Raw genomic sequence first — 22,592 nt, forward strand, 5'->3', positions numbered from 1 at the left:
GAAAATTGTATTTAATAATTACAAGAGAAAATTCTATTTAATAATGACAAAGGCAAATCCCATCTTATAATTACAAGGGAAAATTCTATCTAATAATAACAAGGGTAAATTATATTTAATAATAAGAAAGGAAAATTGTATTTAATAATCACAAGGTAAAATTGCATTTAATGTTTACAAGGGAAAATTATGTTTAATAATTACAGGGGAAAGTTGTATTTAATGATTACAAGGAAAAATTGTATTTAATGATTACAAGGGAAAATTGTATTTAATGATTACAAGGGTAAAATGCATTTAATAATAATTTAATAAAATATTGTTCAAGAGTTGGTTGGATCTTGTGTGTGAGGAAATAAAAGGACAAATATTGTTATGGAATGTTAATTTAATCCTGATGACATATCAGACAGAAATCCTACAAGTATATGTCTGCAGATTTTTATTGATGCAATGTGTTTTTATTTGAAAAGGAAAATCAAATTGAGACTTTTTATAGAGAGAGAGAATCAATGTTATTACTGAGCTGGAAAGGAATAGATACTCCAGAGACTATGATCAGGAAATTAGTTATAATTAAATTAGGATTAATGTACGACTGATGGCAGTCACTACCAATTAAACCCAACTTATTACACTTCTTGATGATAGATTGAGGGGAAAAACAAACAATATATCATTAAATCCTTATTTTTTGTTGGAATTGGACATTTTTATATATTTTTTATCTGCTCTTTAGAGAATCTATATACTTGTTTTAAGAGGAGTTGATATGTAATATGTATTTTAATAGGGCATCGGTATAGCCGCCGGCCTGTTGGTCCATGTGTACCCATACTTAATCGGGGAAGTCTGATCGTGATCACACTTTCTTCATTAAATGTGCAAGCATATTGAGCAATCGTTGATTAGTCTGGCTAGGTCCTACCTACGCTGAGTAAACAATAACGGATTACAACACAGAGTTGTTAATTAACACCTGAAATTCTCATTTGACTTAATTAACCTCTGCATTAAATGAGACGGGACCAGATGTGAATCAATGAGAGCCAATACTTTGGCACTGTTCCTAAATATTATAAAAAACAATCTACAAACATACCACATGAAATGTTACCCGAATCCATTGGGGACCTTCACTCACGATCAAATGGAGGCAGACAGCCACAATGTTTGTACAAACTTAACAAATAATTCATTTGACTGTACCACAGAAAAAACCAGTAGAAAGATAGGAATCTTATCTGCGCCGTACAACTGATTGTAGAGACTATGCATGGTATATTTCCATCACACCATTACCGATGGCAACTTTTTTATTATTGATTTGACTGGTTTCCGAGACAACATAGATGATTCTGATCCCCTACATTTTATAGCTTTCGTCACTGTGCGAAAAAAATTATGATAGGAAAAAAGTAATTTGTTGTTTGCGTGTCATCTTTGGTAGTAATCTAAATGAATTCAAGTATCCGTGGGTTTAACATTGGGCTATTGTCCTCAAGCATTCAAGAGATACTATCATAGGTGATCGATAGGTCTTCTTTAATTCCAGATTGATGGCATGCGATGTACCACGGAAATTAAACTTGCATGACCATACAGGTGTCAAGTTGATACTGAATTAAAAGTGGCCAATGAAAAACTGTTGACACAGATTTAATACTACTACTGATGTCTAGCTATAGGAAATGTTCAGGTCCAAATACTACTGATGTCTAGCTAAAGGAAATGTTCAGGTCCAAATACTACTGATGTCTAGCTATAGGAAATGTTCAGGTCCAAATACTACTGATGTCTAGCTATAGGAAATGTTCAGGTCCAAATACTACTGATGTCTAGCTATAGGAAATGTTCAGGTCCAAATACTACTGATGTCTATAGGGAATGTTCTGGTCCAAATACTACTGATGTCTATAGGGACGATCCACCTACTACTGATGTCTATAGGGAGGGTCCACCTACTACTGATGTCTATATGGAATGTCCTGGTCCACCTACTACTGATGTCTATAGGGAATGTCCTGGTCCACCTACTACTGATGTCTATAGGGAATGTCCTGGTCCACCTACTACTGATGTCTATAGGGAATTTTCTGGTCCACCTACTACTGATGTCTATAGGGAATGTCCTGGTCCACCTACTACTGATGTCTATAGGGACGGTCCACCTACTACTGATGTCTATAGGAAATGTTCTGGTCCACCTACTACTGATGTCTATAGGGATGGTCCACCTACTACTGATGTCTATAGGGAATGTTCTGGTCCACCTACTACTGATGTCTAGCTATAGGGAATGTCCTGGTCCACCTACTACTGATGTCTATATAGGAAATGTTCTGGTCCACCTACTACTGATGTCTATAGGGATGGTCCACTTACTACTGATGTCTATAGGGAATGTCCTGGTCCACCTACTACTGATGTCTATAGGGACGGTCCACCTACTACTGATGTCTATAGGGAATGTCCTGGTACACCTACTACTGATGTCTATAGGGAATGTCCTGGTCCACCTACTACTCATGTCTATAGGGAATGTCCTGGTCCACCTACTACTCATGTCTATAGGGACAGTCCACCTACTACTGATGTCTATAGGGACGGTCCACCTACTACTGATATCTATAGGGATGGTCCTTGTCCACCTACTACTGATGTCTATAGGGAATGTTCTGGTCCACTTACTACTGATGTCTATAGGGATGGTCCACCTACTACTGATGTCTATATGGAATGTTCTGGTACACCTACTACTGATGTCTATAGGGAATGTACTGGTCCACCTACTACTGATGTCTATAGGGAGGGTCCACCTACTACTGATGTCTATAGGGAATGTTCTGGTCCACCTACTACTGATGTCTATAGGGAGGGTCCACCTACTACTGATGTCTATAGGGAATGTCCTGGTCCACCTACTACTGATGTCTATAGGGACGGTCCACCTACTACTGATGTCTATAGGGAATGTTCTGGTCCACCTACTACTGATGTCTATATAGGAAATGTCCTGGTCCACCTACTACTGATGTCTATAGGGACGGTCCACCTACTACTGATGTATATAGGGATGGTCCACCTACTACTGATGTCTATAGGGACGGTCCACCTACTACTGATGTCTATAGGGATGGTCCACCTACTACTGATGTCTATAGGGAATGTCCTGGTCCACCTACTACTGATGTCTATAGGGAATGTTCTGGTCCACCTACTACTGATGTCTATAGGGAATGTTCTGGTCCACCTACTACTGATGTCTATAGGGACGGTCCACCTACTACTGATGTCTATAGGGACGGTCCACCTACTACTGATGTCTATAGGGACGGTCCACCTACTACTGATGTCTATAGGGACGATCCACCTACTACTGATGTCTATAGGGAATGTTCTGGTCCACCTACTACTGATGTCTATAGGGACGGTCCACCTACTACTGATGTCTATAGGGAATGTTCTGGTCCACCTACTACTGATGTCTATAGGGAATGTTCTGGTCCACACTACTGATGTCTATAGGGAATGTCCTGGTCCACCTACTACTGATGTCTATAGGGAATGTCCTGGTCCACCTACTACTGATGTCTATAGGGAATGTCCTGGTCCACCTACTACTCATGTCTATAGGGACGGTCCACCTACTACTGATGTCTATAGGGAATGTCCTGGTCCACCTACTACTGATGTCTATAGGGAATGTCCTGGTCCACCTACTACTGATGTCTATAGGGAATGTTCTGGTCCACCTACTACTGATGTCTATAGGGACGGTCCACCTACTACTGATGTCTATAGGGAATGTTCTGGTCCACCTACTACTGATGTCTATAGGGACGGTCCACCTACTACTGATGTCTATAGGGACGGTCCACCTACTACTGATGTCTATAGGGACGGTCCACCTACTACTGATGTCTATAGGGAATGTTCTGGTCCACCTACTACTGATGTCTATAGGGACGGTCCACCTACTACTGATGTCTATAGGGATGGTCCACCTACTACTGATGTCTATAGGGACGGTCCACCTACTACTGATGTCTATAGGGACGGTCCACCTACTACTGATGTCTATAGGGACGGTCCACCTACTACTGATGTCTATAGGGACGGTCCACCTACTACTGATGTCTATAGGGACGGTCCACCTACTACTGATGTCTATAGGGACGGTCCACCTACTACTGATGTCTATAGGGACGGTCCACCTACTACTGATGTCTATAGGGAATGTCCTGGTCCACCTACTACTGATGTCTATATAGGGAATGTCCTGGTCCACCTACTACTGATGTCTATAGGGATGGTCCACCTACTACTGATGTCTATATGGAATGTTCTGGTCCACCTACTACTGATGTCTATAGGGATGGTCCACCTACTACTGATGTCTATAGGGAATGTTCTGGTCCACCTACTACTGATGTCTATATAGGGAATGTCCTGGTCCACCTACTACTGATGTCTATATGGAATGTTCTGGTCCACCTACTACTGATGTCTATAGGGACGGTCCACCTACTACTGATGTATATAGGGAATGTTCTGGTCCACCTACTACTGATGTCTATAGGGACGGTCCACCTACTACTGATGTCTATAGGGAATGTCCTGGTCCACCTACTACTGATGTATATAGGGAATGTACTGGTCCACCTACTACTGATGTCTATAGGGAGGGTCCACCTACTACTGATGTCTATAGGGAATGTCCTGGTCCACCTACTACTGATGTCTATAGGGACGGTCCACCTACTACTGATGTCTATAGGGAATGTTCTGGTCCACCTACTACTGATGTCTATAGGGACGGTCCACCTACTACTGATGTCTATAGGGAATGTTCTGGTCCACCTACTACTGATGTCTATAGGGACGGTCCACCTACTACTGATGTCTATAGGGACGGTCCACCTACTACTGATGTCTATAGGGAATGTTCTGGTCCACCTACTACTGATGTCTATAGGGACGGTCCACCTACTACTGATGTCTATAGGGAATGTCCTGGTCCACCTACTACTGATGTCTATATAGGGAATGTCCTGGTCCACCTACTACTGATGTCTATAGGGACGGTCCACCTACTACTGATGTCTATAGGGACGGTCCACCTACTACTGATGTCTATAGGGAATGTTCTGGTCCACCTACTACTGATGTCTATAGGGACGGTCCACCTACTACTGATGTCTATAGGGACGGTCCACCTACTACTGATGTCTATAGGGAATGTCCTGGTCCACCTACTACTGATGTCTATAGGGACGGTCCACCTACTACTGATGTCTATAGGGAATGTCCTGGTCCACCTACTACTGATGTCTATAGGGACGGTCCACCTACTACTGATGTCTATAGGGAATGTTCTGGTCCACCTACTACTGATGTCTATAGGGATGGTCCACCTACTACTGATGTCTATAGGGACGGTCCACCTACTACTGATGTCTATAGGGACGGTCCACCTACTACTGATGTCTATAGGGACGGTCCACCTACTACTGATGTCTATAGGGACGGTCCACCTACTACTGATGTCTATAGGGACGGTCCACCTACTACTGATGTCTATAGGGAATGTCCTGGTCCACCTACTACTGATGTCTATAGGGACGGTCCACCTACTACTGATGTCTATAGGGAATGTTCTGGTCCACCTACTACTGATGTCTATAGGGAATGTTCTGGTCCACCTACTACTGATGTCTATAGGGATGGTCCACCTACTACTGATGTCTATAGGGAATGTCCTGGTCCACCTACTACTGATGTCTATAGGGAATGTCCTGGTCCACCTACTACTGATGTCTATAGGGAATGTCCTGGTCCACCTACTACTGATGTCTATAGGGACGATCCACCTACTACTGATGTCTATAGGGACGATCCACCTACTACTGATGTCTATAGGGACGGTCCACCTACTACTGATGTCTATAGGGAATGTCCTGGTCCACCTACTACTGATGTCTATAGGGAATGTCCTGGTCCACCTACTACTGATGTCTATAGGGAATGTCCTGGTCCACCTACTACTGATGTCTATAGGGACGATCCACCTACTACTGATGTCTATAGGGACGATCCACCTACTACTGATGTCTATAGGAAATGTTCTGGTCCACCTACTACTGATGTCTATAGGGACGGTCCACCTACTACTGATGTCTAAAGGGACGGTCCACCTACTACTGATGTCTATAGGGACGGTCCACCTACTACTGATGTCTATAGGGAATGTCCTGGTCCACCTACTACTGATGTCTATATAGGGAATGTCCTGGTCCACCTACTACTGATGTCTATAGGGACGGTCCACCTACTACTGATGTCTATAGGGAATGTCCTAGTCCACCTACTACTGATGTCTATAGGGATGGTCCACCTACTACTGATGTCTATAGGGACGGTCCACCTACTACTGATGTCTATAGGGAATGTCCTGGTCCACCTACTACTGATGTCTATAGGGACAGTCCACCTACTAATGATGTATATAGGGAATGTTCTGGTCCACCTACTACTGATGTCTATAGGGAATGTCCTGGTACACCTACTACTGATGTCTATAGGGACGGTCCACCTACTACTGATGTCTATAGGGAATGTCCTGGTCCACCTACTACTGATGTCTATAGGGAATGTCCTGGTCCACCTACTACTCATGTCTATAGGGAATGTCCTGGTCCACCTACTACTAGTCTGTAAACAACACTAGTCTCATCTGAACAGATACAATTGTATTAACGGTAGATTTCAGTAAATTCCAATGTTAAGTTATTACCTAAGTCAGTATAATCCATTGTTAAGTTATTACCTAAGTCAGTATAATCCATTGTTAAGTTATTACCTAAGTCAGTATAATCCATTGTTTTACCTAAGTCAGTATAATCCATTGTTAAGTTATTACCTCAGTCAGTATAATCCATTGTTAAGTTAATACCTAAGTCAGAATAATCCATTGTTAAGTTATTACCTAAGTCAGTATAATCCATTGTTAAGTTATTACCTAAGTCAGTATAATCTATTGTTAAGTTATTACCTAAGTAAGTATAATCCATTGTTTTACCTAAGTCAGTATAATCCATTGTTTTACCTAAGTCAGTATAATCCATTGTTTTACCTAAGTCAGTATAATCCATTGTTTTACCTCAGTCAGTATAATCCATTGTTAAGTTATTACCTAAGTCAGTATAATCCATTGTTAAGTTATTACCTTAGTCCGTATAATCCAGTGTTAAGTTATTACCTAAGTCAGTATAATCCATTGTTAAGTTATTACCTAAGTCAGTATAATCCATTGTTTTACCTAAGTCAGTATAATCCATTGTTTTACCTAAGTCAGTATAATCCGTTGTTTTACCTAAGTCCGTATAATCCATTGTTAAGTAGGGTGTTGACTAGTTGATTATAATATCTTCCCCTTTTATACATTAAAACATACAGTGCTATGATTTCCTCCTTTTTCCTGAGAAATGATGGAGTCGGAAATGTCCTAGATTAGATGATTTTTTTTGCATTCATTGTGGATGTATATAAGGAGAGAAAAGGTTTGTATAGTAGTGACATTAAGCTCAAGGCTACAGGTTTGTGTTTCAGTTTAATACAATTAGTTTGGTCAAATTGTTACATGATAACTTTGACTCAGCCAAGAAAACAGATGCAAACAATCTAGATTGGTGACCTTGAAAGCAACTCATCAGAAATCGTTCATGCTTGATCATTACATTTTTACACAACATTGAGAAAATATCAATATAAACTGCAAGACTGAAGTCCTTTTTTCCTGAAAATTTAAAAACAAATTTTTGCTTTAATGTATAATAGCCATAATTTTCTCAGAAAAAAAATTCTGTTGCAATTAATTTGATTTTAAGTACTAAAATGAATAGACTATGCTATGTAATAACAAGCGTGGATTTTTATATTCCCTGTGCATGACCTTGAAGAGTTAACCTTCAGGTAAGTAGTTGAATGGTTCAACATAATATAAACCTCTTTCCTACCCAAGGCGCAATACAACCTTTGTTTTCGTACTGCGCCATAACGTAATGACTTTGATCAAACAAACACAAACTGCTGGGCGGTTTACACATTATTGGAGTCCGGGTCTCTTGAAAACCTTAAACAACTTTATTTTTTAATTCATTTTGGTGATATTTTTTTCTCCTTTAAGATAATGTGATTGATGTTTTTAGTTTTGAAGTAGTCAAGGTTAACTGATAACAGGAGATGTTGGTGCCACCAATGATTTAAGTCTTAGACTCAAGGCCATTTCCGTAAAAAATATTCATTTATCCAGTTTATTACTTTGTAGACAAAAAACATGGTCAATTCTTCTGTTAAAAGCCTTCTTTATATAATTGAAAACAAAGATTACATTAGTGGCATTTTGATGATATCAGACTTGGAATACAACACATAGAGCAGTATACAGCATTCTCAGATTTTAGTGAGGTTGGAAAAACTGTTATTATAAAAGACAAATCAGCACGGGACTTGAGTAATATGATAGTTTTTTTCCTCTGAGGGGATGAGGGGATTATTATTTCCCTGAGTGGATTACTTGAGAGACATGTGATAGTATTTGGTGGTACTGAGATCCTGTTTCTTTGACAGTAAATGAGCCTTTTCTACACTGTAAATGTACAGCTTAACTGATCCAGCTATATTCAATACCCTGGAAATTCAGAATTCTCTCCACACTTTCACTCTCACAAAAATTAAATTATTTCCTAGAAACCATTATCGACCTTAACATATATTTCAAAATTTATCCAGAATAGAGCCAGTATTTTTAGAATAGGAGTTGTATGCGGTTGTTTTCTTGTGTTACTAATGCAGGAAGGTTTTTTGTTTGTTCTGCAGTGAGTCGTCACATTCCCAGAAAAGGTCCAAGAAACGGCGCCGGCGGCGTTCACCCAGTTCAAGCTCCGACAGCAGATCTGCCAGCCCATCAGATAGTGACAGGTGAGCTAATGCTAACACACTTTATCTGTTGTTGACTCAGTTGTCTCCCCTTATAACTAAAATTTGTTTCCCTCGTCTGTCAATCTGCACACAAAAATAACTTTCTTTATGAAGTTCTGCTGGGACTAAGTTAGAAGTTGAGCATAATCTATGTGTAATTAATTACCACACCATGACTTGGTCAATTGTTTCCTTGAAATAACTTCATGTGAAATGAATGATAAAGTCAAATGTAATTTGAGAAGGAAACAAATCATCGCCACAATCACCCACCACCACCACCTTCCACCACCCACCAGAAAAGCTGAAACAGTTTCTAACTGAAGGAAAGACACAAAATTCTGTATATATTTTGTCCGGGGGGCCTTCAAACTCCCAAAACTATGCTCTTTGGGTTCGTCATCATTAATACTGAGAGAACAATATATATCTGTCTTTGTGACACTAGTTAACCTACCATTTGTTCATTCTGTAACTGATTTCTGTGACAGGGTATTTTGTCCTTATTTTGTGATTTGTGGCTGCCATTTTGATATGACCCCGTCAGCCCTCCAGTGACCACTTCACAGGCGTCAATCTATTCCTGTTCCCTCCTGGGACGTACACAGCAAAAGTATTATTAGATATACAAGAAAATAACCAGTGATGATCTTACATCCATTTCAGAGACATTAGCCTCCCCTCCTAATGATAAAATATCTTTATGCGTCACTGTACAAAAGTCATTTGTACATCTATGGGCATATTGAATGGATAAAGTAGATACATTTAAGTGATGGCGTTACATGGACAGTTATTGCTGATAGGTGCTGATGAGGTATACAGTATATCTGCTGATGTCTTATCTTGTTTTTATTTTATGAATAAACAGTTTTTTGTAGCTTTACAGCAAAGAAAACAGCCATATAAAGTAAAATTCCACACTTGTACAGAGTAAAAGAGAAAAAAGTCTCCCACCATTGTTACAATACCCATACCGTTGTTACAATACCTGTACTGTTGTTACAATACCTGTACTGTTGTTACAATACCTGTACCGTTGTTACAATACCTGTACTGTTATTACAATACCTGTACTGTTCCAATACCTGTACCGTTGTTACAATACCTGTACCGTTGTTACAATACCTGTACTGTTGTTACAATACCTGTACTGTTTTACAATACCTGTACTGTTGTTACAATACCTGTACTGTTACAATACCTGTACTGTTGTTACAATACCTGTACTGTTGTTACAATACCTGTACTGTTGTTACAATACCTGTACTGTTGTTACAATACCTGTACTGGTGTTACAATACCTGTACTGTTACAATACCTGTACTGTTGTTACAATACCTGTACCGTTGTTACAATACCTGTACCGTTGTTACAATACCTGTACTGTTGTTACAATACCTGTACTGTTACAATACCTGTACTGTTGTTACAATACCTGTACTGTTGTTACAATACCTGTACTGTTGTTACAATACCTGTACTGTTGTTACAATACCTGTACCGTTGTTACAATACCTGTACTGTTACAATACCTGTACTGTTGTTACAATACCTGTACTGTTGTTACAATACCTGTACCGTTGTTACAATACCCGTACTGTTGTTACAATACCTGTACTGTTGTTACAATACCCATACCATTGTTACAATACCTGTACTGTTGTTACAATACCTGTACCGTTGTTACAATACCTGTACCGTTGTTACAATACCTGTACTGTTGTTACAATACCTGTACTGTTGTTACAATACCTGTACTGTTGTTACAATACCTGTACCGTTGTTACAATACCTGTACCGTTGTTACAATACCTGTACTGTTGTTACAATACCTGTACTGTTGTTACAATACCTGTACCGTTGTTACAATACCTGTACTGTTACAATACCTGTACTGTTGTTACAATACCTGTACTGTTACAATACCTGTACTGTTGTTACAATACCTGTACTGTTGTTACAATACCTGTACTGTTGTTACAATACCTGTACTGTTGTTACAATACCTGTACTGTTGTTACAATACCTGTACTGTTGTTACAATACCTGTACTGTTGTTACAATACCTGTACCGTTGTTACAATACCTGTACCATTGTTACAATACCCGTACTGTTGTTATAATACCTGTACCGTTGTTACAATACCTGTACTGTTGTTACAATACCTGTACTGTTGTTACAATACCTGTACTGTTGTTACAATACCTGTACCGTTGTTACAATACCCGTACTGTTGTTATAATACCTGTACCGTTGTTACAATACCTGTACTGTTGTTACAATACCGGTACTGTTGTTACAATACCTGTACCGTTGTTACAATACCTGTACCGTTGTTACAATACCTGTACTGTTGTTGCAATACCTGTACTGTTACAATACCTGTACTGTTGTTACAATACCTGTACTGTTGTTACAATTCCTGTACTGTTGTTACAATACCTGTACTGTTGTTACAATACCTGTACTGTTGTTACAATACCTGTACTGTTGTTACAATACCTGTACTGGTGTTACAATACCTGTACTGTTGTTACAATACCTGTACCATTGTTACAATACCTGTACTGTTGTTACAATACCTGTACTGTTACAATACCTGTACTGTTGTTACAATACCTGTACTGTTGTTACAATACCTGTACTGTTGTTACAATACCTGTATTGTTGTTACAATACCTGTACTGTTGTTACAATACCTGTACCATTGTTACAATACCTGTACCGTTGTTACAATACCCGTACTGTTGTTATAATACGGTACTGTTGTTACAATACCTGTACTGTTGTTATAATACCTGTACTGGTGTTATAATACCTGTACTGTTGTTACAATACCTGTACTGTTGTTACAATACCTGTACCGTTGTTACAATACCCGTACTGTTGTTATAATACGGTACTGTTGTTACAATACCTGTACTGTTGTTATAATACCTGTACTGTTGTTATAATACCTGTACTGTTGTTACAATACCTGTACTGTTGTTACAATACCTGTACTGTTGTTACAATACCTGTACTGGTGTTACAATACCTGACTGTTGTTACAATACCTGTACTGTTGTTATAATACCTGTACTGGTGTTACAATACCTGTACCCTTGTTACAATACCTGTACCCTTGTTACAATACCTGTACCATTGTTACAATACCTGTACTGTTGTTATAATACCTGTACTGGTGTTACAATACCTGTGCCCTTGTTACAATACCTGTACCGTTGTTACAATACCTGTACTGTTGTTATAATACCTGTACTGGTGTTACAATACCTGACTGTTGTTACAATACCTGTACTGTTGTTACAATACCTGTTCTGTTGTTACAATACCCGTACTGTTGTTACAATACCTGAACTGTTGTTACAATACCTGTACTGTTGTTACAGTACCTGTACTGTTGTTACAATACCTGGACTGTTGTTACAATACCTGTACTGGTGTTACAATACCTGTACTGTTGTTACAATACCTGTACTGTTGTTACAATACCTGTTCTGTTGTTACAATACCTGTACTGTTGTTACAATACCTGTACCGTTGTTACAATACCTGTACTGTTGTTACAATACCTGTACTGTTGTTACAATACGGTACTGTTGTTACAATACCTGTACTGTTGTTACAATACCTGTACTGTTGTTACAATACCTGTACCATTGTTACAATACCTGTACTGTTGTTACAATACGGTACTGTTGTTACAATACCTGTACTGTTGTTACAATACCTGTACTGTTGTTACAATACCTGTACTGTTGTTACAATACCTGTACAATTGTTACAATACCTGGACTGTTGTTACAATACCTGTACTGGTGTTACAATACCTGTACTGTTGTTACAATACCTGTACTGTTGTTACAATACCTGTACTGTTGTTACAATACCTGTACTGGTGTTACAATACCTGTACTGTTGTTACAATACCTGTACTGTTGTTACAATACCTGTACTGTTGTTACAATACCTGTTCTGTTGTTACAATACCTGTACTGTTGTTACAATACCTGTACCGTTGTTACAATACCTGTACCATTGTTACAATACCTGTACTGTTGTTACAATACCTGTTCTGTTGTATACATGTGAGTGATGGGATGATGAAGTGTAACAGCATCACCATTATTTAGATCTAGGACCACAACTGGATAGAATACTCAGTAATTGGATTCTCCATTCATTATGTTACAAATCTGGTAGTTGGACTATGACTTTTGTCAGGCATTGGAGACGCTTTCCCACCCAAATAAGAAAGCAGTTGTTGGCAGTCATGCCCCGTAAAATGTCAGCTGTGATACATATATCCATCGGGAGTATTGGGTCATGTAATTACCCACATTGCATTCTGCCAGGTGATCAATGATAGGGACAGGCTCAGAATGGACAATTGCCAGAGCAGGAGTGTAGCGTTTTATTATCTCTCAAATATCTGTCAATGGGAGAAAAGCTTTTTCCGAGTATTGATGATAGCAGACAAGTAGGGTGCAGTAAAGAGTTATCTCCCATACCTGTTAATGGAGACAGTTATCTCCCATACCTGTAGGAGGAGACAGTTATCTCCCATACCTGTAGGAGGGGACAGTTATCTCCTATACCTGTAGGTGGAGACAGTTATCTCCCATACCTGTAGGTGGGACAGTTATCTCCCATACCTGTAGGAGGGGACAGTTATCTCCCATACCTGTAGGAGGAGACAGTTATCTCCCATACCTGTTAGTCGAGACAGTTATCTCCCATACCTGTAGGTGGAGACAGTTATCTCCCATACCTGTAGGTGGAGACAGTTATCTCCCATACCTGTAGGAGGGACAGTTATCTCCCATACCTGTAGGTGGAGACAGTTATCTCCCATACCTGTAGGTGGAGACAGTTATCTCCCATACCTGTAGGTGGAGACAGATATCTCCCATACCTGTAGGTGGAGACAGTTATCTCCCATACCTGTAGGAGGGACAGTTATCTCCCATACCTGTAGGAGGGGACAGTTATCTCCCATACCTGTAGGAGGGACAGTTATCTCCCATACCTGTAGGAGGGGACAGTTATCTCCCATACCTGTAGGAGGGACAGCTATCTCCCATACCTATAGGAGGAGACAGTTATCTCCCATACCTGTAGGAGGAGACAGTTATCTCCCATACCTGTAGGAGGAGACAGTTATCTCCCATACCTGTAGGAGGGACAGTTATCTCCCGTACCTGTAGGAGAGACAGTTATCTCCCATACCTGTAGGTGGGACAGTTATCTCCCATACCTGTAGGAGGAGACAGTTATCTCCCATACCTGTAGGTGGAGACAGTTATCTCCCATACCTGTAGGAGGGACAGCTATCTCCCATACCTGTTAGTCGAGACAGTTATCCGCCATACACACACAAATAGAGAGAGTTATTTCCCATACCTGTTAGTTGAGACAGAGTTATTCGCCATACACACACAAGTAGAGAGAGTTATTTCCCATACCTGTTAGTTGAGACAGAGTTATCCGCCATACACACACAAGTAGAGAGTTATTTCCCATACCTGTTAGTTGAGACAGAGTTATCCCCCCTGTTAGTCGAGACAGAGTTATCCCCCAATACACACACAAGTAGAGAGAGTTATTTCCCATACCTGTTAGTGGAGACAGAGTTATCTCCCATACCTGTAGGAGAGACAGTTATCTCCCATACCTGTAGGAGGAGACAGTTATCTCCCATACATGTAGATGGAGACAGTTATCTCCCATACCTGTAGGTGGAGACAGTTATCTCCCATACCTGTAGGAGGGACAGTTATCTCCCATACCTGTAGGAGGAGACAGTTATCTCCCATACCTGTTTGTGGAGACAGTTATCTCCCATACCTGTAGGTGGGGACAGTTATCTCCCATACCTGTAGGAGGAGACGGTTATCTCCCATACCTGTAGGAGGAGACGGTTATCTCCCATACCTGTAGGAGGAGACAGTTATCTCCCATACCTGTAGGTGGGGACAGTTATCTCCCATACCTGTAGGTGGGGACAGTTATCTCCCATACCTGTAGGAGGGACAGTTATCTCCCATACCTGTAGGTAGAGACAGTTATCTCCCATACCTGTAGGAGGAGACAGTTATCTCCCATACCTGTAGGAGGAGACAGTTATCTCCCATACCTGTAGGAGGAGACAGTTATCTCCCATACCTGTAGGAGGAGACAGTTATCTCCCATACCTGTAGGTGAAGACAGTTATCTCCCATACCTGTAGGAGGAGACAGTTATCTCCCATACCTGTAGTAGGGACAGCTATCTCCCATACCTGTAGGAGGGACAGATATCTCCCATACCTGTAGGTGGAGACAGTTATCTCCCATACCTGTAGGAGGAGACAGTTATCTCCCATACCTGTAGGAGGAGACAGTTATCTCCCATACCTGTAGGAGGGACAGCTATCTCCCATACCTGTTAGTCGAGACAGTTATCCGCCATACACACACAAATAGAGAGAGTTATTTCCCATACCTGTTGGTCGAGACAGTTATCACCCATGCACACACAAGTAGAGAGAGTTATTTCCCATACCTGTTAGTTGAGACAGAGTTATCCGCCATACACACACAAGTAGAGAGAGTTATTTCCCATACCTGTTAGTCGAGACAGAGTTATCCCCCATACACACACAAGTAGAGAGAGTTATTTCCCATACCTGTTAGTCGAGACAGAGTTATCCGCCATACACACACAAGTAGAGAGAGTTATTTCCCATACCTGTTAGTTGAGACAGAGTTATCCCCCCTGTTAGTTGAGACAGAGTTATCCCCCCATACACACACAAGTAGAGAGAGTTATTTCCCATACCTGTTAGTTGAGACAGAGTTATCCTTCCTGTTAGTCGAGACTAAGTCATCTGTAATAGCCCACCCACATCATGGTCCGATCTGAGAATGCTTTTGTTTTTATACCCTGCAACAAAGTTAGGGGGTATACTGGAATCAGGTCGTCCGTCTGTCTGTCCGTCCATCTGTACCGGCTACTCCTCCTAAACTACTGAGGGAATTTCAACAAAACTTTATGGCAATAACCCTTATACATTGTAGATGTGCATAATCTATATCATGTTGTAATTTTGTGGTTACCATGGTAACCAGGTCACTATACTTTGTTTTTTGGGTGAGGGGAATTTTGTCCAGTCAACTCCTCATAAACCTGTGAACTGCTTCAAGTCAAACTACACAGGAGTGATAGGGACCATGTGTAAATGTGCATGATATTTCTCTACAGAATTTTTGGTTTCCATGGTTACCAAGTTTTAATACCCATATTCTTGTGGAAAGACAACTCAGACAACTCCTATATAGCTATCAACCGATTTTATTTGAAATACACAGGAATGTTAAGGACTCATAATGTGTATATATTAGGGCGGTATGAGTTGGCCCTCTGGACGACATTTCTAGTTTTTCAAAAAACACTGAACAGAACCATGTTGCATATCATCAATAAATCCAGCTTCATACAGGATAGGTGCCACATGAGGATGAAAAATTTCTGCTCAATTACACAATAAAAATAAAATTATCAAATAATTGAATTTGAGCCCAGCTTTGAAGATTTTGTAATTAGGTACCAAAAAAAAGTCGTAAATGCACTTCAAAAGATATTTTCAAAAAAACCAAGCATACATTAATCATAATGATTTTTTGTCTGGTTCCGTCATTTTGAATTGTGACTTAAACAAAATATGCTTTGCTAAAAGTACCAGATCAATACATAGAAACTAATACTTATAAATCTAAATTAGGAAATTTTTTAAAATAATTACGCACACAATTTTTTAACTGTCAATTTGATTTATGGGAAGGCATGTTTGTAATGTCAGTATTTTAAAACTTGATTGTGTGTAGTATCTGTTTTTGAATCACAAGTAGTTAATATTGACAAACCTTCACAGGTGGTCTCAATTGTGTCTCTGTTAATGGGAGGGGAGGGGGATATGAGAGACTGTGTCTGTGTTAATGGGAGGGGGAGTGGGATATGAGAGACTGTGTCTGTGTTAATGGGAGGGGAGGGGGACATGGAGACTGTGTCTGTGTTAATGGGAGGGGGATATGAGAGACTGTGTCTGTGTTAATGGGAGGGGGATATGAGAGACTGTGTCTGTGTTAATGGGAGGGGAGGGGGATATGAGAGACTGTGTCTGTGTTAATGGGAGGAGGAGGGGATATGAGAGACTGTGTCTGTGTTAATGGGAGAGGAGGGGGATATTAGAGACTGTCTGTGTTATTGGGAGAGGAGGGGGATATGAGAGACTGTGTCTGTGTTAATGGGAGGGGGATATGAGAGACTGTGTCTGTGTTAATGGGAGGGGGATATGAGAGACTGTCTGTATTAATGGAAGGGGATGGGGATATGAGAGACTGTGTCTGTGTTAATGGGAGGGGGAGGGGGACATGGGAATCTGTGTCTGTGTTAATGGGAGGGGGACATGGAAGACTGTGTCTGTTAATGGGAGGGGGATATGAGAGACTGTGTCTGTGTTAATGGGAGGGGGATATGAGAGACTGTGTCTGTGTTAATGGGAGGGGAGGGGGATATGAGAGACTGTGTCTGTGTTAATGGGAGAGGAGGGGGATATTAGAGACTGTCTTTGTTATTTGGAGAGGAGGGGGATATGAGAGACTATGTCTGTGTTAATGGGAGGGGGATATGAGAGACTGTGTCTGTGTTAATGGGAGGAGGAGGGGATATGAGAGACTGTGTCTGTGTTAATGGGAGGAGGAGGGGATATGAGAGACTGTGTCTGTGTTAATGGGAGAGGAGGGGGATATTAGAGACTGTCTGTGTTATTGGGAGAGGAGGGGGATATGAGAGACTGTCTGTGTTAATGGGAGGGGGATATGAGAGACTGTGTCTGTGTTAATGGGAGGGGGATATGAGAGACTGTCTGTATTAATGGAAGGGGATGGGGATATGAGAGACTGTGTCTGTGTTAATGGGAGGGGGAGGGGGACATGGGAATCTGTGTCTGTGTTAATGGGAGGGGGACATGGAAGACTGTGTCTGTTAATGGGAGGGGGATATGAGAGACTGTGTCTGTGTTAATGGGAGGGGGATATGAGAGACTGTGTCTGTGTTAATGGGAGGGGAGTGGGATATGAGAGACTGTGTCTGTGTTAATGAGAGGGGGAGGGGGATATGAGAGACTGTGTCTGTGTTAATGGGAGAGGAGGGGGATATGAGAGACTGTGTCTGTGTTAATGGGAGAGGAGGGGGATATGAGAGACTGTGTCTGTGTTAATGGGAGGAGGAGGGGGACATGAGAGACTGTGTCTGTGTTAATGGGAGAGGAGGGGGATATGAGAGACTGTCTGTGTTAATGGGAGGGGAGTGGGATATGAGAGACTGTCTGTGTTAATGGTAGGAGGAGGGGGACATGAGAGACTGTGTCTGTGTTAATGGGAGAGGAGGGGGATATGAGAGACTGTGTCTGTGTTAATGGGAGGAGGAGGGGGATATGAGAGACTGTGTCTGTGTTAATGGGAGGGGAGTGGGATATGAGAGACTGTGTCTGTGTTAATGGGAGGGGGATATGAGAGACTGTGTCTGTGTTAATGGGAGGGGGACATGAGAGACTGTGTCTGTGTTAATAGGAGGGGAGGGGGATATGAGAGACTGTGTCTGTGTTAATGGGAGGGGAGGGGGATATGAGAGACTGTCTGTATTAATGGAAGGGGATGGGGATATGAGAGACTGTGTCTGTGTTAATTGGAGGGGAGGGGGACATGGGAATCTGTGTCTGTGTTAATGGGAGGGGGACATGGAAGACTGTGTCTGTTAATGGGAGGGAAGGGGATATGAGAGACTGTCTGTGTTAATGGGAGGGGGAGGGGGATATGAGAGACTGTGTCTGTGTTAATGGGAGGGGAGTGGGATATGAGAGACTGTGTCTGTGTTAATGGGAGGGGGAGTGGGATATGAGAGACTGTGTCTGTGTTAATGGGAGGGGGATATGAGAGACTGTGTCTGTGTTAATGGGAGGGGGATATGAGAGACTGTCTGTGTTAATGGGAGGGGGATATGAGAGACTGTGTCTGTGTTAATGGGAGGGGGAGGGGGATATGGGAGACTGTGTCTGTGTTAATGGGAGGGGAGTGGGATATGAGAGACTGTCTGTGTTAATGGGAGGGGGATATGAGAGACTGTGTCTGTGTTAATGGGAGGAGGAGGGGATATGAGAGACTGTGTCTGTGTTAATGGGAGGGGGAGGGGGATATGAGAGACTGTGTCTGTGTTAATAGGAGGGGAGGGGGATATGAGAGACTGTGTCTGTGTTAATGGGGGGGATATGAGAGACTGTGTCTGTGTTAATGGGAGGAGGAGGGGATATGAGAGACTGTGTCTGTGTTAATGGGAGGAGGAGGGGATATGAGAGACTGTGTCTGTGTTAATGGGAGGGGGATATGAGAGACTGTGTCTGTGTTAATGGGAGGGGGATATGAGAGACTGTGTCTGTGTTAATGGGAGGGGGATATGAGAGACTGTGTCTGTGTTTATGGGAGGGGGATATGAGAGACTGTGTCTGTGTTAATGGGAGGGGGACATGGAAGACTGTGTCTGTGTTAATGGGAGGGGGAGGGAGACTATGCATAACTGTGTCTGTGTTTATGGGAGTGGGAAGGGAAAGATAATAGACAGTTAAATTTGAGAGAGGAAAATGAAATAAAATCGGATCTTTGGAGAGGGAAGCTAGGGATCTAGAGAGGGAAGGAATTAATGTATTTAACAAAGAGAAGAGAGGGGTAAAAAAAGGTCTGAGAGATGGGATGGGTCTGTAATGTGGGAGAAAGGTACGGGTTTCCTTGGGATAAGGGTGTGGTGGTAGGGAGGGGAGGGCCATGGTTGGTGGGTGTGGTGGTAGGGGAGGGCCATGGTTGGTGGGTGTGGTGGTAGGGGAGGGGAGGGCCATGGTTGGTGGGTGTGGTGGTAGGGGAGGGGAGGGCCATGGTTGGTGGGTGTGGTGGTAGGGGAGGGGAGGGCCATGGTTGGTGGGTGTGGTGGTAGGGGAGGGGCCATGGTTGGTGGGGTGTGGTGGTAGGGGAGGGGAGGGCCATGGTTGGTGGGTGTGGTGGTAGGGGAGGGGAGGGCCATGGTTGGTGGGTGTGGTGGTAGGGGAGGGGGGGGCCATGGTTGGTGGGGTGTAGCAGGAAACAACAATTTAGCCGGACAGTACAGAGACCTAGGAGGGCTCTAAGAGATGTTACATGTACTAGAAATTCAGTCGTTTGTCTTTATTAGCTACAATATCAGATATTGACAGTCACTGGCTTCTACTCTTAACATCAGGCATCTATAACATTGAATATTAGATAAAGTAATTGAAACTGATCTAAGACACATTCTGTGTTTTTGTTGGGTTTTTTCTACATGATTTTAAGGAGATTGCTTCAAGATACCATGGAAGTCCTTGAATTTCAGCCCCTGCCTGGAGAAGTAATGGAATCCAGTGTCATGCCTTCAAAAGTCATGACATTTGGCATAAATGTCTTGAAAAATTCTTGAATTTATGTCTTTGGTGTTAAAAAAGAATATGGAAAATTGTTTTCCTTAAATATTCACACAAAAAAATGTTTTGCATGTGGCATATTAAATTGAGTTCTGCCTGTCCATTAGACTCCTATTTCTTAAGCACAACCCCAAAACTGTTCCATGAAACCCGATTGCTCTGGTGGTCTAGTGGTGCCTTTTGGTATAGAGTGCTTTGGATTTTTCATAACTTTCCTGTTACCATGGAAGCAGATGGTAAAAAACAAAAATACTACCATTTCCAGAGCTCTAGCGGTGCTTTTTGGTAGGAAGTGGTTTGCATTTCTCATAATTTTCCTGTTTCCATGGAAACAAATGGTTTAAAGACCTCAATATCACATTTTATGCAAGCAACCGAATTGATACCTGTATGGGTAGTTTTCTTTTCTTTAGTTGGGCGTAGATCAATATGGAGGTTCATGAAGTCTGCTTGTTGTTGTGGCTTTTTTTATGAGATTTTTACAAGCGATGTGTTTACAATTACACTACAATGACTGTTAATGCCATGGAAAATACGAATAACAAACTTTGTATTATGTTACAGAATTACATAAATTCTTAACAAAAGTTCATCACTGCCCTAACCTACGTTAAACCCTTAGAATTGATTACTTAAAAGCTGAATGAACCACGGTTACATAGAAGTCATTATTTTCAGTGAACAAAAATGTAAAAAAAAATATATACAGTCACACTAATAGATGTCTAGTATTAATACAGTCAATAAAATCACACTAATAGATGTCTAGTATTAATACAGTCAATAAAATCACACTAATAGATGTCTAGTATTAATAGTCAATAAAATCACACTAATAGATGTCTAGTATTAATACAGTCAATAAAATCACACTAATAGATGTCTAGTATTAATACAGTCAATAAAATCACACTAATAGATGTCTAGTATTAATAGTCAATAAAATCACACTAATAGATGTCTAGTACTAATAGTCAATAAAATCACACTAATAGATGTCTAGTATTAATACAGTCAATAAAATCACACTAATAGATGTCTAGTATTAATAGTCAATAAAATCACACTAATAGATGTCTAGTATTAATACAGTCAATAAAATCACACTCATAGATGTCTAGTATTAATAGTCAATAAAATCACACTAATAGATGTCTAGTATTAATAGTCAATAAAATCACACTAATAGATGTCTAGTATTAATAGTCAATAAAATCACACTAATATAAAAAAGATGTATGTCTAGTATTAATACAGTCAATAAAATCACACTAATAGATGTCTAGTACTAATACAGTCAATAAAATCACAGTAATAGATGTCTAGTATTAATAGTCAATAAAATCACACTAACAGATGTCTAGTATTAATACAGACAATAAAATCACACTAATAGATGTCTAGTATTAATACAGTCAATAAAATCACACTAACAGATGTCTAGTATTAATACAGTCAATAAAATCACACTAATAGATGTCTAGTATTAATAGTCAATAAAATCACACTAATAGATGTCTAGTATTAATAGTCAATAAAATCACACTTAAAATCACACTTATATGTCTAGTATTAATAGTCAATAAAATCACACTAATATATGTTCAGTATTGATATAGTATTATGTGAACAATATTTCTCTTTGCTTCCAGGTTTTTGTTAAATCTATCAAAACAGTTTTTACATACATGTCTAATAGTGACTTTAAAGAGATTCTTTGATTTTGATGTTACGGTATACACAACCGACACATGGTCTTTTATTGAGCCCAATTTACTTTGGAAAGTGAGGTTCTGTTGGTTAGAAAAATCGAAAAAATCTTCTCTGATACTGTGAGACTTCTGGGACCGGAGATAGTGGCCAATTCCCCTCCACACACTGAACCACTCAACTTGCTTCTCCGTGAAATATCGAGCCATGAATTGGAAGTAAAAAGAGGCTCGCTGTGTAGCAGGTGTTCAGATGATGATAATCATGTCGGTGGTAATCGGATACAATCAATTCTTTATAAAATGTCAGGTTTCTAAAATTCAATTCAATATCATTACATTTTGAGTTGGATTAATAATTTCCATTAAT

The 22,592-nt window shown here is 40.6% G+C and overlaps 1 protein-coding gene across 5 annotated transcripts in view; it reads left to right on the forward strand.

The window, feature by feature from the left end:
- The window catches only part of LOC117333495 (serine/arginine repetitive matrix protein 2-like), a 266,971-nt gene that overhangs the window by 175,058 nt on the left and 69,321 nt on the right, over positions 1-22,592 (forward strand). For all 5 annotated transcript variants that reach the window (XR_004533912.1, XM_033892810.1, XM_033892811.1 and 2 more), the window contains one exon: positions 8,881-8,982. Coding sequence is in view for 4 of the 5 variants with exons in the window: in XM_033892810.1 (XP_033748701.1) it covers positions 8,881-8,982 (102 nt within the window). In the remaining variant the exon portion in view is untranslated. The remainder of the gene's footprint in view (positions 1-8,880; positions 8,983-22,592) is intronic.

This window comes from Pecten maximus, chromosome 8, assembly GCF_902652985.1.
Source record: "Pecten maximus chromosome 8, xPecMax1.1, whole genome shotgun sequence".
In the NCBI taxonomy this organism is placed as follows: Eukaryota; Metazoa; Mollusca; class Bivalvia; order Pectinida; family Pectinidae; genus Pecten; species Pecten maximus.